Source organism: Opisthocomus hoazin, chromosome 9, assembly GCF_030867145.1.
Source record: "Opisthocomus hoazin isolate bOpiHoa1 chromosome 9, bOpiHoa1.hap1, whole genome shotgun sequence".
Lineage (NCBI taxonomy): Eukaryota > Metazoa > Chordata > Aves > Opisthocomiformes > Opisthocomidae > Opisthocomus > Opisthocomus hoazin.
In genome coordinates this window covers 14,700,657-14,714,272 of record NC_134422.1, presented here as the reverse complement: position 1 = coordinate 14,714,272, position 13,616 = coordinate 14,700,657, and the positions used below count along the sequence as shown (strand labels likewise).

Sequence of the window (13,616 nt, the reverse complement as noted above, 5' to 3'; positions counted from 1 at the left end):
ACTTCGTGACGCTGTCAAATGCCAATGAACTGCTCACTTCAGCTTTGTTAATTAAAAATCTTTAACTATCTTCCATTAGTGGTCAGAGATGGCCTGACAGTCATCTTTATGGCATTCTATACTTGCAATTGATCAATCTTGGTTGATTTATTTGATAGGTAAATATTTATCTAGCTATCAGGGCTCTTTCAAAGAAAAAGAGAAATCTTCTAGAACGAGAACTGGGAAGGGGGGAATGAATAGCTTCATTCTTCACTGCCGCTCCCTGCCAGAATCTGCTGGGATGGAAGAATGCGACTTCGTCCTTTCCCAGCTTTCACTGGCGCAGTGACCAGGTCGGACAAAAGAGAGCAAATAGCTCTTAAATACACTGCCGCTCCGCTTTCATCGGCTGCTAAAGTGAAGTGAACAATGAGAAGTTCACCCTGTTTGCCCGTGTTTGAAGTCTGCTCTAGAGTCAGAAATGCAAGGATGTGTGGGTTTTCTTTTTCTGGATTTGTTGTGATCTGTAGATACATGGAAGTCGCTCCAAAATGTGCCTGTATCGGACTCCATCTCCTGCACAAAGTGTTTTTCAGTGGCACCAGGCACACTGCCCAAAAGCACAAAGGGTTGGGATTGCACGTCCCTCTGTTGCATTTAATCTTTCCTTCCCTTTTCACAGCGCTGCTGTTTTGATTGAAGAATAGAGTACAAGTGTTGTCTAGTACTTTTAAGCAATAAAGATTGGTAAAGAGCTAGAATATTGACAAAACCCAGCAGCTTTACTGTTTTATGTGAACAACTGAAATGTCTTGTAAATTAGACATCCTGAGGCGTTATCAGGTGCCAATGCTTTCAGCTCTTTCCATTAAAAAATCCAGTAAAACACCAATGGTTTTTTTCAAGCACAAAATAGAAAGGATTGAGAAAAGTGTGTCTTTAATACTGATGGAACTATTTCCTTGGTGGTATAGAACTTGGTTACATTAAAATATTTCTTAATAGTACTAAACTTTCCAGACGTTGGGAGTCTAATCGCTAGTAGTCTAGAGTGACGAAATTGAATTGGTCGTTCAGATGGAGGAGGCTGAGGGGAAGTTTAACTACAGAATGGTGCTTAAAGCAGCAGCGCTCTGATGTGTTCAGTTAAAGTGATCAAACTTACTGTGTCACTGGTGCTGGAATAATGCAGCAGAAGTTCTGTGCCGGGACTGTTACATCCCGCATCTGGTTCAGTGGAGTCCCGTGTGAGGGTTTAAGGATTATCACAGTTGGGTACTGCGACTGTACAAATAACATCAGTTTTAATTATTCCAGCCTTTGGGTAATTCCAACAGCTTCTCTAAAATAAAAGCACTTAAATGTTTAATAATGAATTGTTTTGTTAATCTTTATGAATGATGTGAACGCGCATCTCTTACTATCTGCTAGCAACAGCCACTAGTAAGGCTGGGTGTTGGTCCTCATACTGTTTAGTGTTGAGAGTGACCTCTGAAGATTTTGCAAATGCCGGTGTTCAGTGCTGACTGGGGTCAAAATTTTAAAATGGCTTCTCCTTTAGGTAGTCTCCTCAGTTCCTATTTGGATACCCCAAAAGGTGATTTAGAGGGAGATGAGAGGAGGAGATGCTTTTCCCCCTCTCTAAAGACCAGATAACTTGGCAGTTCTCGCTAGTGTTTCCAGTGAACGAAAAAAGCTAGAAGTGGATGGGGAGCTGTGTGGGGGGCGGGCATTTGCCTCCTTTCAGCTTCTGCCCCCTGCGCTCCCTCCGTGCGTTGGGGTCATTCCGTGTGGCCACGCTGCGGTTGGTGCAGGTCGCAGCGTGGCGGGGTTGCGCCCGCGCCAGGGCGCCTTGCGGGGACGCAGCGCTGGAAGAGCCTGCTGCTGGCAGATGGCGAGGAGCGCGGGGTCCGTCTGCCCCTGCCCAGTCATGCCCCCGGCACGAAGGTCACAGGGTTTAGTTGCCACTCAGTTAATTAAATTCTGTCACTAACCAAATACCAATTAGTAGATTGAATGCGTAATTAATGTTTTGTAATTAAAAAATGCAATTCACGTAGTGAAATATACTGTAGTGAAAGGTATCTCATTTTTAATTGTCTTCATTATGTATCCGACTTCCAGTTTGCTCTAATAGAATCAGCAATGGGAGAGGTAGCTAACAGCAAGTTAAACTGTTCTAATCTGTGAGTGGATTTTAAGGTATATATCTTCCCAGTTTGCATCTGAGACTAAATTATCGACTTCTAGCGAGGCCATACTGATGTGATGTGATGTGATGTGATGGCTGCTGTATTGATCTCCTATCAGTAAACTCGGCTGCAAATTCAAGGTCCGCTGCAGTTCTTGCACGCTGTGTTTTTAGCACAGCACTGTGCATCTCCACTTTTAAGCGTTGTGTTTTTTTTACTTTATGTTTTCCTGTGACTTTACAACTGAGTTCCAAAATAAAGGAAAAAATTGCCTTTTTATTTCAGTATAAATCTGCTGACTTTCAGAGCTGTTTTGTTGTTTAGAGATATTAATAAACTTCAGCCCTGACTTTTCCATGTGGGAACTGCTTCTAATAAGGATTTTTTCATGTCTAGGATGAAGTGGTAAAGTTGACAGATAAATGTCTTAACAATGCAGTTGAGAGCCCGGTCACGGCAGCAGCGTGGCTTCCAGAAGATATCAAAAGCAATATCCTGAAGGCCCAGGCAGAGGCAGGGCACAAGGTAAATACTCGTCTGATAAGGACTGTGACATCCTCGAATGTTTTCCCTTCCGTTGCCTGATGTTGGAGAAGGTGCCTTGCAGATAAGGGTGCTCCAAGGGCCGAAGTGCAAGGCAGAGTAAGAGAGCCTTTCAGCCTTCCTTCACAATAATAGCGGTCCAGTACTGGAACGGTTGCCCAAGGAGGAGTCTCCCTCCTTGATGAGACTCAACACGTAGCTGGTCAAGGCCCTGAACAAGCCCTGGTTTGAGTGGTTATTGAGCCAGAAGGTTGCCTTCTAACCCAAGAAATTATTCTGTGACTAAGACTATGCTTCTAGCATGTTCAAGTGAATTCTGTAGCAAATAATGTTTTTTTTTATTTGGCTGCATTTTTTTTATTTCTGCACTGAAGTTTTCACATGGAATTGATGTTTTAAGTCCCTGAGCAGTAGATGGACAGCACACTTCCATGCTGCGAGGCAGGTGCTCGGCTCTTTTGTGGATCTCAGAACTGACACAAGATAGAAACAGGTATCAGAAACTTATCTTTGTTCATTTTGTCCTTCAGGTTGTAAGAGAAGACGTGCTGGCAGGTGTCAAGAATTTCAATATTCAGGATGCTGCTGCCAGGTACTGAACAGATTTGGAAGAAACACACAATCTAGTTACCCAAGTACAGCACTGAGAACCTGCGGTTCAGCGTGGTCTTTCGGTGGCTCAGTGATCATTGCATTTTGTCTTGCATAGTGTAGCTTGACCTGCTGACTGTGAAGTGTTTTTAAAATGAAAACCAGCAAGCACTATAGTTGCTAACTTCTATTATATACAAGGTAATCCAGATACTCTTTATTCTCCCGTACTTTAATTTGATCGACATTGTTCCAACAGTGGCTTCAATCACTGTAGTTATTTCTGACCCACAGACAACTTCAGTGTGGGCAGAGGGGATGGGTCTGTTTGCAATAGCTGTTTTCTAGCGGAGTAAAAAAACAGTGTACAAAAACCTGCCACTGGCAGCTGATCACCTGAGAGTGACTGAATCTCACATGACTGCTAGTTCCAGTGGGATTTCAAGGACTGAGAAAGTTACAGAGTTACGACATGTAGTTTCTTGACCATTTGGGAAGATGAGCATGTGTCTGACCTCAAAGAGCCCATGGGGATATTGAATAAAATGTACCTCTAGCAATCTCAGAAAGATTCGTGACGAGCTTTCTGGGGAAGGTTGTACCTGGTTTTTGTTTTGTTTTTTGTTGTTTTGCGCCAGGAACGTTCTCCCGTCCGGTAAAACACAGAGTAGTCCCCCAGCTACCAGTCCAGTATTTCAAGACCCAAGAGAGCTGCTGAATGCAATCCCTGCCTCGGACACCTTTGTTCCGTAAGTGATTCAGGAGAAACGTGTTTCTGGGGTGAGGGAACCATGTGGACGTTATCATGAGCAGGCCCGAAAGGGTGAGGACCAGTGGCTGAGTGTTTAGGCTACATCTAGGCAAGCAGGTTTACCGATGCATCTTTAATTACTGTTGCAACAGCTAATCAGCGTAGGCCAGGCCTCGGGGTGAGTATCCTAGCAAGCAGTAAGTGAATCTCTCTCATCTTCTGAAACAACTGAAATATCTGACATCCTGCTGCCCCTGGCTCTGAAGAGGAAGATAAGGGGATGGCGGGGAAGGCTTCGGGCAAGCTAGAAACGTGGGCTGAAGAAACCCCTCTGAGATAGAGGACATTAATACTGTTGGGTCTGTACACAGCTGTAGCTGAAACTGTGAAAGAGAGCAGCGATCTGCAGGGGTAGTTGGAAGGCGTTCACTGCAGCGTACTCATGAACGTCAGTCTTGTCTGCCTCGCGTGAAGCCGGTGTCGAGGCTTTGGGCTGGGCTGTCGGGCAGGCAGCGCTGTTTCATGCTGTCCGGGCAGTGTGCTGATGAGAGCGGTTTCTCCTTGCAGTGATGCGTTCCATGAGGACAACGCTGCCTCCAGCCGTGAGGACCTGCTGATTCCAGCTAACCTGGCTCCCGCTGAGGAGGCTGCTCTTTCCAAGGTATCAACGCCTGCCAGCCTGGAAGGTTTCGTGTCTGTTGCGTTCAGAGCCACTGCTGCCTCCAGGCAAGCGCAGCAGAGCTTGCTGCCTGCCTCTCGTAACTCGGTGAATACCAGTCCCTGGGGAATGCCAAAAAACACTTTCTGGAGCACACAGGGACGCCATAGGGATCTTTTCAAAGGCCATTTCTGAGTGCCCTTTCAGGTTCTTTGCCTGACACTTGTTTTCCTAAACTGGTTGTTTCCCTCGTGCTGGTGGAGGGCCCCTTGCATCCCAGTGATTTGATGCTCCAGGAGAGAGACTGCAGGGATGAAATTCTGACATAGACAATTCCTATCAAAATAACCACAAAGGGAAAAGTTTAAATTGAAATGTTTGATTGTTGTATTCTGGTTACCTTAAGGATAAGGTAATTTTTAACTGGACTCCATGAAATGCACGTAGCAATTCAGGGGTCTGCTTTCCTTTGTCCCTCTCCAAAAGCAGAGAGGAGTCCAGCATTGGACTGTGCTGTTATTTCAGCAGACTGAGGGGTTAATCTGGATCACTAAAGCACCATGCCCTTTAGCTGTTGTCCCTCTAAACCAGTGTTGTGTAGTTGATCCTACTGAATAATCATCAGTTTCATCTTCCAAGTTGAAATACTCAGCTCAGAGACGTCGCTGACCTCCTTGTCAAATGGCGCAGTACCCCATCTTTGCATAAGGGAACAGGACAGTTTCACAGCTTAGATGGTGATGGCATTGTTTCCAGCACATTGATAAGAAGAAGCGAACAGGCTAGTAAAACAGATCATACGGAAAGATTTGAGGCAGCAGATCTGGTAAACAGTGGTGTTCCTTAAGGACACTGGTCTGTTACTTGGGAAGCCCCTAGAATATTCAGCAGACCTATCTGGTTACTACTGGGAATTCAATTCAAAACTGATTTATTCCATAGAGCACTCCAGATGACCAGGACGTTTCCTTAACATCAGTGACAGAGAATCTAATTGACTTTACAGAAGCCACACTTCGGGTAAATGTATTTTAAAACCAAACTTCTTCCTTTACATGCACAGTGGTTTTTACTCGTAAACTCTCCTCTGGCTTTAGCATCTGTCCTCCGGGCTGGGGTCTGCTGCAGGGGAGTGAAGCGGTGGTTGACCCGGCTCAGTGCATGTGTGCCCCCCCTCCTTCCTGTGCAGGGTGCCCGGCGTGGGGTTGTAGACCCTGCAGCTCTGTAATGGGAGTGGAGGAACCTGAAGAGTTAATTTACATCTGTGCCACCAGGGCCTGTAGTCCTATTTTAGCACACCTGCAAGTGCCAGCCTGCTTCTCGGCTTTTGGGTATATATAATACTTCAGAAATGATACGTAAATATGTATATACACACAAATACATATATGTGTGCATATATAAAATACTTGAAAAATAAACTTTTAATATAAATTAACCCTTTTATATAGATAAAAACATCTCTTACAATCCGTGCTGGCAAAAAAGGAGTTACATTGCACGGACCAAGAAAAAGGGGAAGGAGTAGGGCCTTTAAACTGTTCACAGAAGTGTGCTCTCCGTTAACTTTGTCCCCAAAGCAGAAAAACTGATGGGTTCAGTTGCCTTTTGGAAGGGAGCGCTCTGCTGAAACTGCTGCCAGTGAGTTTCTGGGAGTGAGCGGGCGTTCGGGGTGTGCTGTGCGGGTGCCCTTTGGCTGCTGGTAGGCAGTCACACCGTCTGTAGCTAATCCCTGGTGTGGTTCAAAGACTAGCGATGGGCAAACCTCCGAGATCGTTTGGGGAGGCAATATTGTTTTCAGAACATTCTCAGCCACTTCCAGCCTTTTCTAATGAGCATTTGTTTGTTTTTTGTAGGTGTCTTCCCAGCCTATGATAATGCCGAGGTGGATAGTGCCAGTGAGTTATTTGACCATACCTTAACAACAACAAAAAAGAAAAAAAGAAAGCTTTTGGCATGATTAAGAAACAGGAGCTTGAGTGAAATAGTAAAATATAATCATTCTTAATAATACAAAAGCCCATAAAATAATGTACCAGACCAAAAATAAAGCAAAATAATTCAACTGGAGTAAATCAAATACCATACTTATCCTGTTAATAGTTAAACTTCATTTTTGCTGTGTTACATGGTGGGCAAATGCCATAAAGTTTCTTTCAGAACTTGCATTTAGTGAAGCCCTCTCTGGAACTTGATGAATCTTCATTTTTACTGTTACAAATAAATTTTGTAATAATAATATTGAAAGATTAGCTTGCCTTGTCCTGGCAGGTTTTAGTTTCAGTTTCCTGTTTCGTTCTCCCCGATTCAGACCGGACTGATTGCCAATGGGCCTTTGGGAAATGACGTTGCCTTAGCTGTGAAGGCAGTGAAGGGCAGCACGGAGACCCTGCTGTCGTCGTCGGGGTTGCCACCGTCCCAGCAGACATCCGAGGACCTTGCAAGGTAAGGGCCCCTCAGCACTCGCTTCAGAGGTTGGTATGGGGTGGGAGGGAAGTGTGTGCTCTGACTGCTTCCACTGAAATTGTTACACGGTTGGTTAGACACAGTGCCTTGTTTTGCTGTGCTTACAAACTATGGTTCTGTCTCACTTTGTAGCATTTGAAATCTTGTAAATAAATAGAGCAGCTGGTGTGTGTATATTTTTATACAACATTGTTTGAAGGGTAAGAAAACATTTTTTTTAAATTCAAGCAATTTGAAGTAAAGGAACAAAGCATACAAATTTAGCTGGAGTTAGAGGTAAACCTCTTGTCATTATAAATGCTGTAAAATCAATTAATTCTTTTTAATTATAATGATTTTTTTGGAGGAGTGTATTTACAGGGCCTCACTTTTCTTTCCCTTTTAGCCTGGTTACTGAGGATGCTGCAATAAGAACGAAATGTTTACTCACCACTGAGCTCTAGAAGAAGGAGTTTCTGCACTTGCCACCTTGTAAAAACTCGAGTCTTCTAACGCATCTCCAAGGGACCCTTCCGAAAGACTTGCTTGGGATCAAACTCTCGCTGAATGGGAGTGAAACAGCCCAGCTGGTTTGCTAGGATCCAGGAAGAGACTTCTACGTTTGTTGCAACCTAACTGGAATTGCAGCCTGAACCGTGTTATCATTTCATCATCTCCCTCAGGAGAAGTGAAGTACCACACTGGAGCTAGTTCTGAGCGTGAGGAGCAGAATCTGGTTGTGTTCCACTCGTGTAGGTTTGGTCTTACCCTGTGCTGCCCGTCGAGCGTTGGTGGGGAGCGGTGGCGTTGGCCGTGCAGCCCAGGAGCGCGGCGTCCCTGCCCTCTGAGCAGTGCTGGGAAGGTCCGGAGAACTTGCAGGGCCACCTCCTGGCCGTGCTGCCTGCCGTGGCTCACGGCAGCGATGGCCGACGCGTGCAGCCAAGGATGTTTTCTCTTCTGTCTGATTATTCCTTCCGCTTTTCCTTTGTTTTACCAACACACATTCTCCTTTCTGGCCTTAATCCTCTTAATAATCCTTGCACCTCTTGCTACCGGGAAAGAATGAAAATCTAGTCCATCAGTGACCAACTACGCTGACTGGGTCGGAGCTGATCGTTACAACCAGAAGGAAAATCAACCTGCCAAACAGCGTATAGCATTAGCAGGCTACAGCAGAGGTCCCACATTTCGACACTGATGATTTCATTTCCTGTATGACTCCAATACATGCATTTTAGGCTGGAGATATGTATGTTTTAAGTGCTGAAGCCATGAAGGTATAGGTGCATCTTACCTTGAGAACTGCTTATTGGTTAGTTTTGTTGTCAGATAGGACTAGGAAGGAAAAGAATTTTCTTGTTTCTATTCACCGTTTCTGGGTGTTGTTTCCAGGTGCTGTGCTTTGGGAATACTTACCAGGTATGTTAGCAGCAGGAGGGTACAACCAGAGCAGTTCTTCACACCACCTCGAGTCCTGTTCCAAGCGTCATTTAACAGTTGCGTGTGGAACAAAGAATAGAAAGAATAAGATGAAAACAGGAAAAAAAGATTAAAAGCTCCTGTAAGCAGTTGGCTCCTGTGTAGCAGGAAGGTAGGAGCACTTGCCAGAGCACGCTCCCCGGAGCTGGCAGAGGCCGTTTGGTGCCCGGGTGAGGTGCAGGAGACGGTGTGTACAGTGTGAAGAGATCCTTCGAGTCCTGGGCAGCAGGATCCTCGTGTGGACACGTAGAGGTGAGCACGTGGACCCTGGGGGTAGCCAAGCCTGTGAGACAGGTCAGTGCAGCATCAGGGGGAGGAGGAGCACGGAAGCCCAATGATGAACTCCACCTCTCCTAAGGAGGAAGCGCTGATATGAAACAACTGGGATCTTTCTTAGGAAGGGGTTTGTACATATGACTGGGGTTGGAGGATGTTTTCTGCGTAGTGCTGCTCTTTGTAAATATTTATATACGTGTGGTTCTTGGAAACAGTTTTAAATGTGACAGCTGGTTCTGAAGGCTGTGTGCACAACTTCGTTCCTGCATGCTGGCTGCACGCACATCTCTCGTGTAGACAAAGATTTGGACCAAACCATTGTGGGCTGTGCAGGTAAGCTGGTGCCCAGCTGGGCTGCTCCTTTCAGACTAGGGCTTGCGTACTGCTGCTCTTGTGCCCTTGTTTGCAAGGTGCTGAGTGAGCATGTTCAGGAAGAAGCCACGTGGCATTTCCATGGCCCACCGCCGCTCCTCAAGAACCCACGGCCTTAATAGAGAAACACAGAAACCACGGGCAGCTCTCGGGACTGGCGCACCGGAGTCGTGCTCTGCAGAGCATGGTTGGCAGCCGTTGCCTTGAGAACTGGCAGCTGCAGTTGGTGTGGGGTGCTTTGGGCCCCCTCCAGCTCCCCACTTCCCGTGCCCAGCCAGCTGGCGGGCAGCTGCTGCTCCGGACCCGGTGGGGAGCTTCTGCTCGCCAGCCGCTCAGCTCTGGCGCTGGTACTTCCAGCTGAGTATTGGCTTTTTTTTATACCTGTACGTCTGAGCCTTATCGCATATTAAAATGTAGACGGGTCCCGATTCACCTGTCAGATGTCTTGGTTTGGATTAATAACGCATTTGCCAGCAGAGTTCCTGCAGGAAGAGGAAAGCTGTGGCTGCAGCAGCCTGCGCCCTGCGCAGAGCCAGGACGACGTGAGGAAGCTTGGCTCCTGCTGCTGCTCTCTTTGCTCGGCAGCTGAGCTGGCGCTCGCCAGCTGCGTGTGCTGGGTTTGCCAACAGACCCAATGCAGCGGCGTTTTCTTGAAGTCATGTTTGATATTTGACTCTTCCCCTGGGGTTCAGGACCTCTGCGAGCTGTGTTGGCTTGAATCCCTCCCAAAAGCAGAGGAACAGAAGTTTACAGTTTTGCAGCGTCGCATGTTGAATGGCACCCCGTGATTTCTCCCAGGCAATCGCATGCAGCAGGTAACCAGTAAAGAACACCTGTGGTGAGGGCATCCCCTTAAAATCTGTGAGGCATCCCCCTAAAATCTCGGTGGTTCCAAGGAGCCAGCTGTTGTTTCAGCGTGGTCGGGGCGCTGGGGGTTGGAAGGGAATGTTGTGTTTGCACACATGTGCGCACATATGAAAATTTCGCAGGGGCAAGGTTTTCCTCAATTTTCAGAGGATGACTACTCAAAACTTTTATTTAAAAATCCAAAATTTTCAACTGTGAAATTGGGGACTTCCAATTTCTAGTAGATTTGGGGCTGCAAACCCCACTCTTTCCAGTGATATCTGCTGCTTGGAGCGTATTTGCTCCGTTTCACTCAATGTAGCTTATTTAGCTAATCCAGCTCGTCGTTCGTGTAGGGGGCCTGGGGAGACCAAGGCGCCACAGTTAGGTGGTCAGAACAGACTCGCAGCTGGGGATAGGAACGTCCTGTGGTTCAGCATCACTGTTTCGCTTTGAAACTACGGATATCGTGTTGTGTCCTGACTGGCTAACCGGTAACGAGGATTCCTCATCACCTGCATTTTATCAAACACAAATAGGTATAATAGTTCCTACAGTTAGTGTCGCACGGTATTAATTAATGCCTGCGTGCTACTGAGAAAAAGGGATTTTCTTACCATTGTTGTACAGTTGGTTGATAGGCTGTGAGGTCCAGTCAGCCTCTAAAGGCTTATTTTTTGGCATTTATTTAAAGAGATTTATAAAAAATTTTTGTGTGAATCTGATGTTGGGATGTTGGCAGGTCTGCCAACCACTGAAACGCGTCAGGAGCTGACAGGGATGAGTAACTGCACGTTCTGTTGCAGTCATCTGGAGGAAGCCAGCTCCCTCGTTTAAAAATAAAGAATTTAAAGTTCAGGTTTGTTTCCTAACAAAGTTACCCCCCTTGCCTTACTAATGCCCCTCCCGGCCCATCCTCGTCGTCTGGCCTTGTGCCCCTGCGCTGTGTGCGCATGCAGCGCTGATCAGAGAGGGATGCTTTCTTTAACTCTGTAATTAAAAAAAAAGATAAACTAAAAGCATAAGTGATTGGATCTAAAAGTGATTTTACTCTCGTCACACTCTGTCAGTGACTGGAGTAAGACATTTTATAGAAATCTTAACATTTATAATAACAAAAACCCCTGCCCCACGTCTCAAACTGAGGAATCTTAGGCAGATGCTGGATCTTGGAACTGCGTTTCTGTCCCATCTGCTGAGTCCCGCGGGGCTGCGTCTGCTGAGCACGTGGCAGGGGTCATACGAGCTTTGGAAATGGGCACTGGAGTGCGGGAGTTCAGGCCCTCTTACACTTGAATTACGGGAATCTCTTCGTTACTTCAGTGGGAATGGGGTTTAATGTTAGGTAGTCGTATGACATAAAATCACTACTTACCTGGTAATCAGTCGTGGTTAATGAATTAGCTTGAATGGATTTGATTTTAAACTTAAATTCCACGTATACTTTGTCAGAGACAGCAATGTAAAAGCTACGTTTTGGACAACTTTTGGACGCGGCTTTGGCAAGAACACTCGCAGGCCCAGACGAGGAGCTCGGGTGGAGAGCCCAGCGACGCCGGGGCCTCTCATGAGCTGTGGTCAGCCCTTGGCTGTTACCCGTTGTCCGCGCCTTGCTCAGCCGCGTTCCCTGGAGCAAAGGGGCACCGCTTAGATCAGCCTGTCCTTCGCAGACGGCGCCGCTGGTCTCTTTGCCATTGTGAACATCTTCTGGTACAACCCAGATCTTCTGCGGATGAAGTGTTAACAGCTCTGTTTCACAGCCAGCTGGCGTTTAAAGCTCTGTCTGGACATGGACAGTGTTTGTTGGTCTAGAAGGTTGTAGCAAAGTTCTACAGCTGTTAGGCACGGTAACGTCACAGCTTTCAAACGCAGCTGGGCAATCGGAACTTTTATACCAAAAAAGAGAAATAATCTGTGCTAACGGCCTTTCAGTGGTGCGGGTGTGATCTGTCTGGGTTTGGTCTGAGTGTCAGCACCGCAGCTGTAAGTGCTCGCCCTGCGCCGGGCTCGGGCCTGCGCAGCAGGGTGCTGCGAGGTTCTCCTACAAAGCTCGCCTCCTTTTTACTGTTTGGCTCGAGCACCCTGCTTCGTAAACACAACACGCCCACCCACCTACAACTGGACAAATGTATTTTTGAAGTATGTAAGAATATTTTTTTAGCTAGCTATTTTTTGTTAAAGCCACACTAACTACTGTATTTTTACCTTTTGTATGTAAAGCTTGGCAATAGTTCTCAATGTATAATTTATTTGTTGTTTTTTTATAAAACAAAGTGCGCCCTCTTGCTTCTGTTTCACAGCAGTAGTGATGTATGAACTGTTTCAGGCACTGCACCGAGATCTGTATTGAAACTGTACGTGGGAACAAGAAACTCTGATTTGTAGTCCACTCAACCCAAGCTTGAGATGTTTATACTGTAGTTTCCTCTTAAATATACCACATCAGTGCAAAAGTCTCACAGAGTCATCCTTGAGCAGGGCCATGTCGCGCTGCTGTGGCAGCAGGAGACCGGCGGGTGGTCGGGACCTGGGGCACGAGCTGGGCGGCTGGGGCTGGTGGCTGCTGCACCCCTGGAAGCGGAGCCGAAGGCGGGCGGCTGACGGGGGCTTGGCGCTGGGTGCTTGCCCATCCTCGCTGCCGGGGGTCTCTGGGAGGACGTTACCTCTCTGTGGGACCCTGTTTTCCTGCGTGTATGCCAAGGTGGCATGGCAGCTTCTCATTTAAGAGAGGGGTGCCTGGGTTGGGGAGAGATCTGTAAACTTACTTGGGCTGTCAAAACTGCAGGCTGTGTTACAAACTCAATTTGTTGTCAGTTAGTGTCACTGAAGGTGACACCTAAACTTGCAGATGGATGCTAAAGAATGAAATGCCTTCTTTCCAGAGGAGCTGAGACTGTCGAGGAGGACTGTCAGGTGCTCAGCGGGTCTGAAAATCAAAGCAGCGAGGTGTGTGCCCAGAAAGGATGCTTGAACTCCCAAGGGTAACTTCACAACGTGCAGACAGAAGTGAGCAACCTTCTTTTTATTTGCAGTAAGGGATTGTTTTATGTTTTGATGTACAGATTGTTTAAAGGAAACGGTTTATTTCCAAACCCTGACTTTGGTGAAATGCTCAAGAAGGCAGCAGAGGGCAACCAAACCATTTGATCGTCTTCATTTCTGAATGAAACGCAGGCCACCGCAGCGCTTGCAGATGGCAGCAGCTTGTAGCCACTCCTTGGGCCCGGGACGAATCCTCATTAACTGCTGCAGTTACGGGGAAACATCAGAAGCACATCCACACGGGCTCTGCTCCGCCTCTGGGGAAAGGTGACTGCGCTGGATAAAAACGGGCCAGGAAAACAGGAGTGAAACCACTTGAAGTGCTCCGAGAACCCTGTTAAGCGTAGCTGATCACGCTGGTTGAGTTTTGAAAGGGAAGAAGACCCAGGAAATGTGGTACAGTGCTATGAGCGAGGAAGATCGTGCGCCTAGGTCCTGG

The 13,616-nt window shown here is 46.8% G+C and overlaps 1 protein-coding gene across 3 annotated transcripts in view; it reads left to right on the top strand.

Annotated features, from left to right (window-relative positions):
- Positions 1-12,541, top strand: part of EPB41L5 (erythrocyte membrane protein band 4.1 like 5) — a 60,407-nt gene extending 47,866 nt beyond the window's left edge. For 2 of the 3 annotated variants that reach the window (XM_075430586.1, XM_075430587.1), the window contains exons 19-26: positions 2,571-2,699; positions 3,248-3,309; positions 3,947-4,057; positions 4,627-4,720; positions 5,660-5,737; positions 6,574-6,615; positions 7,029-7,162; positions 7,569-12,541. In XM_075430586.1, the coding sequence (XP_075286701.1) occupies positions 2,571-2,699; positions 3,248-3,309; positions 3,947-4,057; positions 4,627-4,720; positions 5,660-5,737; positions 6,574-6,615; positions 7,029-7,162; positions 7,569-7,626 (708 nt within the window). In that variant the 3' untranslated portion in view covers positions 7,627-12,541. The remainder of the gene's footprint in view (positions 1-2,570; positions 2,700-3,247; positions 3,310-3,946; positions 4,058-4,626; positions 4,721-5,659; positions 5,738-6,573; positions 6,616-7,028; positions 7,163-7,568) is intronic. The other variant, XM_075430588.1, reaches the window with a different exon arrangement.
- The last annotated feature ends 1,075 nt before the right edge of the window (positions 12,542-13,616 follow it).